The 7,026-nt window shown below is 36.4% G+C and overlaps 1 protein-coding gene across 1 annotated transcript in view; it reads left to right on the plus strand.

Moving 5' to 3' along the window:
- Positions 1 to 7,026, plus strand: part of TMEM47 (transmembrane protein 47) — a 30,139-nt gene extending 23,113 nt beyond the window's left edge. Inside the window, exon 3 of the mRNA XM_039256696.1 lies at positions 3,644 to 7,026. Within this exon, the coding sequence (XP_039112627.1) occupies positions 3,644 to 3,822 (179 nt within the window). The 3' untranslated portion in view covers positions 3,823 to 7,026. The remainder of the gene's footprint in view (positions 1 to 3,643) is intronic.

Consider the following 7,026-nt stretch of genomic DNA (forward strand, 5'->3'; position numbering starts at 1 on the left):
CAGGCTTATATATGTTTTTTCTCAGCTTTGCTATTACATGCATTTCTCTCAGTGATTCTAAAGAGAGAAAAATAATTCAGAGTCATAAAGCGTTTTAGGGTAATTGTCATCTGGCTACAATAAAATAAAGTTTTATCTCTAAGAAAGCTGCTCAGGAGAATATGCCAGTGGAACCTAATGGAGTTGTATTTCCACTTTTCCACTGGAGGGAAATTATGTCATTGTATTATACCAGGGAGGCCAAATATTTGCTAAATAAAACATATTGAAATGAATAGGTAAACAACTCACCCTAGAGACTGGCTATCTCACAAAAGAACCTGTAGATCCCTTCTAGAATAGAATCCAGATCAGTTATTGCTTCTCTGCTCCAACTCCTTTAGCAGCTGTCCATCATACTTAGAATAAAATCTCGACCCCTGTCCATGGTTCAAAGGGCCATTCCTGAATGGGCCTCTGGCCGCCTTTTCCATCTCCTCTCCTGCCACTTGCCATCATGTTTTCTGTCCTGCAACCACAGCATTGTCACTGATGCTCCACTGCAATCAGCATGCGCCTGCGTCAGGGGTTTTACACTGCCTGTACTGTCCACCTGGACTGCTCACTCCCCACTGTAGTGACCTATGCCCCTCTCTTCGTTCAGGTCTGTGTTCAAATGACCCCTCCCTAAAGAGGCCTTTGTCAGCTTTTGATCTGAAAGAAGAGCCTGTATCCCTTGATCTTGTTTTTTTTTGCTTTCTTGGATTATCAGGTCTCTTAGCAACACCTGCCATGTCTTGTACTTATTTTACTAATGGACTGCCTGCCCATTGGGGTGGCAACTTTGTTATCAGTGCCTTAAACTGTATCACTTTAGAAACACTCAAACATTTTTATTGAATGAATGAATGAATGAATTTGTTGAATTACTACTCCTAATTCAGTTATATTTCAATCACATCCTGGCAGTATCAGTCATCCTTTGACTAGCGACCAGAGTAGAGAAATATGAGGAGAAGTGCCGTTTTTAAAAAACTTAGTAACTTTGGAATTTTTTTTCAGTAGTTCATGGTTGATAGGAATTGACTTCTTGTTCATTTTAAGACATTTAAAACATGAAAGCACTCTTTCCCTCACAAAGACACAGAACTTGCTGAATTTTTTTTTAATTAGTACATATTGAGCACTTACTGGCCGGAAGTAGAGGAAGTGTGGGCTACATAATGAGCTATCGTTGTCCTAATATGGACTTAAAATCTTTTGAGATTTTTAAATTGTAAACAAGGTGTAGTTTCATATGTGGATGTCAAGAGATTCTCCTTTTATATGGACCTACTTATCCTTCCACTCTCCATAGTGTAGAAATGTGGTTTAGGCCAGTGCCGACCTGGAGCTGCATTGAGGCACATGACAAAAATGTTTCAAATTCTTACACCTGGCTCCAGAAAGGTTACTTGACCCACAGTCAGAGCCTTATAGAAAGTAATGGTTTTGTGGAATCATGCCCTCGGGGGTTTTCTTTTTTTGTTTTTAACATTTATTTATTTTTGAGAGAGAGAGCTTGAGTGGGAGAGGTACAGAGAGAGAGAGGGAGACAGAGAATCTGAAGCAGGCTCCGGGCTCTGAGCTGTCAGCACAGAGTCCGACGTGGGGCTTTAACCCACGACCATGAGATCATGACCTGAACCGAAGTCGGAGGCTTAACTGACTGAGCCACCTAGGCGCCCCTCAGGGGTTTTCTGGAGTTCATCAGCTTTATACTAGAAATAGAGGATCATTAATGTAGACTTGCTAGGAGCATTAATCATATTGGTAATAAGGATCTTTTATAGGTACTGAGAATAGATGAGCATAGACATTAAAGCACAAAAGTCCAGTTTAATTAAACACACTATCCATCCTACTCTTTTTAAAAATTCTAATAAACTATATCTGTTTTACTATATCAAATTTTATTCTTGTCTCCTTAATTGTTCACATTTTTGTTGTACTTTTGGAATTTACAGTATCATTAAGGTGAGTTAAATAATTATTTCAACCAAACATTTATGTAGTAGGGGTTGGCAAACTTTCTTTTATAAAGGGCAAGATAGTAAGTACTTTGGGCATTGTGAGCCACACGGTTTCTATTGCGGCCACTTAACTCTGCTGTTGTAGTGCAGACAGTACATAAATGAATGAGCCTGGCTGTGTTCCAATAAAACTTTTTTTCAGAAACAGCAGACCAGATTTGGTAGTTTGCCAAGCCCTGTCACATACTGCATAGTACCCCAGATTTTTGAAGATTGTTTCTTGAGGGTGGAAGCTATCATATGGCAGAGAATGAGGCAGATGCATCCCATAAATTCTAGTTAAGCTGATTTAAATACAGTGGAAATTATATAATATTTGATCCCACATGAAGTTATGATTTTGAAGAGAAGACATCATGTCTTGTGTAATCCCATGTCTCCCATATAGAAATAGCCACAGGATAAATACTTTAATTTTAGATCTATAAAAAAACAAAACAAAACAACCCTTCCCTTTCCGGATTATTTGGTTTGTTTTATTTTATTAGGTATGACTCATCACAGTTTCCCTTTAGTCCTGACTGACAAGTAACTAAGAACTAAGAGCTAAGTTTTGTGCTCTAGTATAGTAGCCATCATTAGCTTATGTTTTCAGTACCATTATTTCCCATGCTTTCATTGATTTCACCCTTTTTTGAAAGTAGGTGAAGAATAAGTATATAGATGTCATCTGTTATATCTCATGCAAAGGTATTACTGGATGTCACTTCTTGAAAAAGATGACTTTTGAGCCCCTTTTTAAAGATGAGAGGAAAAGAATGGAAATAGTTTTTGAACAGAGGAATATAAGCAAAGACATCCATGGTAGGAGTTGCTGGAATGGTCAGCTGAGTTACATGGCATTGAGAAGCAGCAGCAAGAAATAGCATGTCTTTTTTTTTTTTTTTATGTTTTATTTATTTCTAGGAGAGAGAGAGAGAGACAGCATGAGTAGGGGATGGTCAGAGAGAGAGGGAGTCACAGCCTGAAACAGGCTCCAGGCTCTGAGCTGGCAGTCAGCACAGAGCCCGACGCCGGGCTCGAACCCACGAACCACGAGATCATGACCTAAGCGAAAGTCGGACGCTTAACCGACTAAAGGAAATAGCATGTCTTAAATCACAGGTTGGCCAGTTTCATTAGTACAAGTGAATTCAAGTTCCTCAACTCTTCAAAAGCCTAAATAAATCGCAGGCATTTTAACTGGCATTTGGGGTCACTGTTCTTGGGGAGCTATTTACAGGTTTTGTATAATGGAACAGTGTAGCTTATGGGACTACTATATGCCATAATAGCAATGATTATACATGTATGTTTGTAAATCAATCAGTACTTTGTATGCTGATATAAATTTTTATATTGCACTAATTATTTCAGCAAATGTTATTATAGTGAGATACTAATTATTAAGAGTAATTACTACTATATTGTGAAACAGTGTTAAAGAAAAAAATGTTAATGTTTTTAGGTGTACCATCTAGAAAAAGCAGTGCTTCAAATTTTTTGGCTTTTATGTTTGATTAGAAAGTAATTCTCATATGTATATATTTATGTTGTATCATTTTATTTCCTACAAATAACATTTTTCTAATTTTGATTTGCTTTACTTTCAGTTGTTTTACAGGTTTGCAGTCTGGTCCTTTACCCAATCAAGTTCATTGAAACTGTGAGCTTGAAAATTTACCATGAGTTCAATTGGGGTTATGGCCTGGCCTGGGGTGCAACTATATTTTCGTTTGGGGGTGCCATCCTTTATTGCCTGAACCCTAAGAACTACGAAGACTACTACTAGAACCGACAGTCTCAGATTTTCAAAACAACCAACCATCCAACAAAAGGATTACGTCTGTATCTTTTCTAACTCACTATTTTCTAAAACACTTGTGGAGCATCAAGCAGTTTGCTCAGTTAATTTACTATCTTTTGCCTTTTGGCTGTCGACACCGTAACCAGCTTTTACATTCATTTTAGGGACCTGCACAAATTAAGAGAGCTGATTAGACATAGGCAAATGCTGCAAACTTCCAGTATGTTCATGTCATTTTTCTTGACAAGTGGGGGGTCTGTATGACAGCAACCATTGTGAGAAGCTAGTTGGAATGAGAAATGCCTGAATCTCCTATTGCCTGCAGGGGAGCAGCTGGCATAAGCAGCATTTAGAAGTTCCTTTGCTCTGACAGAGATTCCTCTATTATAGTCCTTATCACCTGCTTACCCTGCCCAGTGACAACATTGGCCATTGGTTATTTGCTTGAGTGAGCTTTTCAAAAGTGAGCTGCCCTTCAGCACCTAATGGGAGTTCTGAATGTAATTGGTTAATGGTACAACTTCCACCTTTAAGAATACTCTTTTTTTAATGGGAGGCAGTGCTTTGGCAATCAGCAGCTCCCTGGGAAGGGAGTCAAGACTTAGAGACACATGCTTTTCATTATGTGGTTAGAAATTGTGCCTCAGCCATATCTAGAATGAGGAAAATTGGGAGGCTTTACTTTCCCTGAGGCAACTAGAAAGAAATATGCATGAGTTGCTTTTGTCCTAAGTACCCTTTAAGTCGTTTACCAAACATTACAGCAGATAATCGTGCGTATGTAACAAGCTTAAATATTTTTATAAAGGTGAACCATTAGTATAAATGGTATTAAGTTGTTCCCTGGCCCTATACATGCATTTGCCTAATACACATAAAAGTAATATTTGCTCTAGTGAAGTGATCTGAACACTAACCTTGTACACGTTAAGAGGCTTAGATTGGTATTCACACTTACTTACTGTACAAAAGTACATATACCGTAAAGCTTTTGCTCTATGTTCTCTACTGTTTCACTGGAAAGTTTTAATAGAATTGTATAAGAAGAAAAACTGAAATGGTGTTACTCTGAAAATTCATGATTCTTCTGTAAACACTGTAGTTCAAAAGAGTAGCAATTAGAATGATCGTTTTGTTAAAAATTCAGTAAAATAGAAGGCTGCTTTTTTTCAAGTACTTTAAATGTCTTTATTTAAAAAATAAAAGAATAGTGATAGATTGATATAAATGTCTAAATGTCTCAGTAGAGGAGTAGAATTCATCTGGTTGTCACCTGGTCCTCTGAAGTTAACTAATGGGCTAACTGATTTGTGCACACAATTATGATGGATTTATGTTAAGGGAATCATTTATTGGCTATTCAAATGGAAGGAAATATCAGTAATAGGGAATGAGTTTGCAACTAATCTCACCCTGCAGACTTCTGTTAATCCTGTTGAATATAAAATTTGGATAGTTTAATTATAAACATATTTTTATATCAAATATACAGTTCTAATATAAAAGTTATAAATAGTTATTTTTGTTAACAAAGACACTAAAACAGTATGCTCTGGTTTTGGCCCTTTTGCAGAAGGAAGCATTGGAAAAATAATTTAAAATGTACTTATGTTCTATTGTATTGCAAAATCTGTTAAGAGAAGGACCACATCAATAGTATTTAATAATTTGCTTTACCTCCCAAAGCAGAGTTCTGCTATCAGTTTGTCTTAAGAACTGTTGCCAAAACAACAGGAAAAGAAACCTATTTTATTATTCAACTGCTTAAAAAAAACCTTATCTTGCTACTTTTCTATAGAATCACAAAGTAAATATGAACAACCAGGCTTAATCTTATTTTAGCAATGACAGACAAAAGGAATTAAATGCATCCTAGAGAAAAGCCTTTATAAAAGTATATGATTCTCCATAGAATCATGAGAAACTATGGGTGGAAAATTTCCAGAAAGATATTAGTATTATAGAATCTTTTGAAGCCATTTTCTTGAGAAATAGTAAAATCTGGGCCAGAAAGTCTTGCAGTTAATTGCGTATTGTCAGGGCATCATGAGAAATACGATATTTGTCGGATGGGGATTTCGGCTCCTAAACCCTCTCTATTGTGAGAGAGTCTCTTTATTCCTGAATAATGGAAGAACAGTACTTTGGTGCTGACATCAATGAGGCACTTTTCTTAGTCCTAGAAGAGGATGCAGTGTACTGTTAGACCAATATCACATCTCCAGTCTTAGCAAATTTTCATTGTCTGTCAATATGACAGGCTGGAAAACGACAGAATATGTTATAGGCTTAAGGCACACATATTTGCAGTTCACTGAAAAGTAGATTTCTTATATGACGTTTTCCCCCTTCCCAGTGAAGAGGCCTATGCTATATTTCTACCGTCACCAATATTTGAAAGTATTCGATTTCTAACAGGCTCAGTACAACATGAAAGGTGTTGCTCATCTGAAATACTGTTTTGTCTATCAGAATAAACACAAGTGAATTTTCACGTACATTATGTCTTTGCAGCTTTAGATTTGTTTGATGTTTTCTTACAAGCAAAACTGTTAACTACAAATCCATTGTTTATCTTAGATATATACACATACACATGTAGAGCATAAAGTACTCAGCAGGGCTAGTTATTTGGATTTCTTGCACAACTATTTAGCTTTTTGTAAGTTCAACATGTAAATTTTAAAAGACAACTATAGAGAGACCTATGTGTTTGAATTATAAATGATATATATGGATTAGCATGTACCTGTATATTATTAAACATGCAATGAACTGACTGGTAAGTGATGTCTAATTGTATGGCTAGCAATGTAATTTATTCAGACTGTATTTTTGTACAGAGCAGCGCACACTAACCTATGCCTCTGTGTCCTCTTTAATGCCTAAAACTGTGCCTAGAAATTTCATCTGTCTTAACAAATAAAATTACACTTCATGCTGTTGATGCTATAGTTTCTCTACTGCTGTTATATATTTGTTATTTTTAAATATATGACATGTTTACTACTTAAATATGAATCCATGGTATTCTGGTTATTTTTTCTAACAGTCCTCTGGGGGAAACCTGTTTATCACTCCAGTGGTTTTGAGTTTGCAGTTTCATGATTGGTTCTTCATTTCATGATTTTTGTAGCTGACATAAAGTTATCTATGTGGAAAAAATAAAAATAAAAGTGGTTTCACTGA

This window comes from Hyaena hyaena, unplaced genomic scaffold, assembly GCF_003009895.1.
Source record: "Hyaena hyaena isolate Hyena2069 unplaced genomic scaffold, ASM300989v1 scaffold_12, whole genome shotgun sequence".
Taxonomy (NCBI): Eukaryota; Metazoa; Chordata; class Mammalia; order Carnivora; family Hyaenidae; genus Hyaena; species Hyaena hyaena.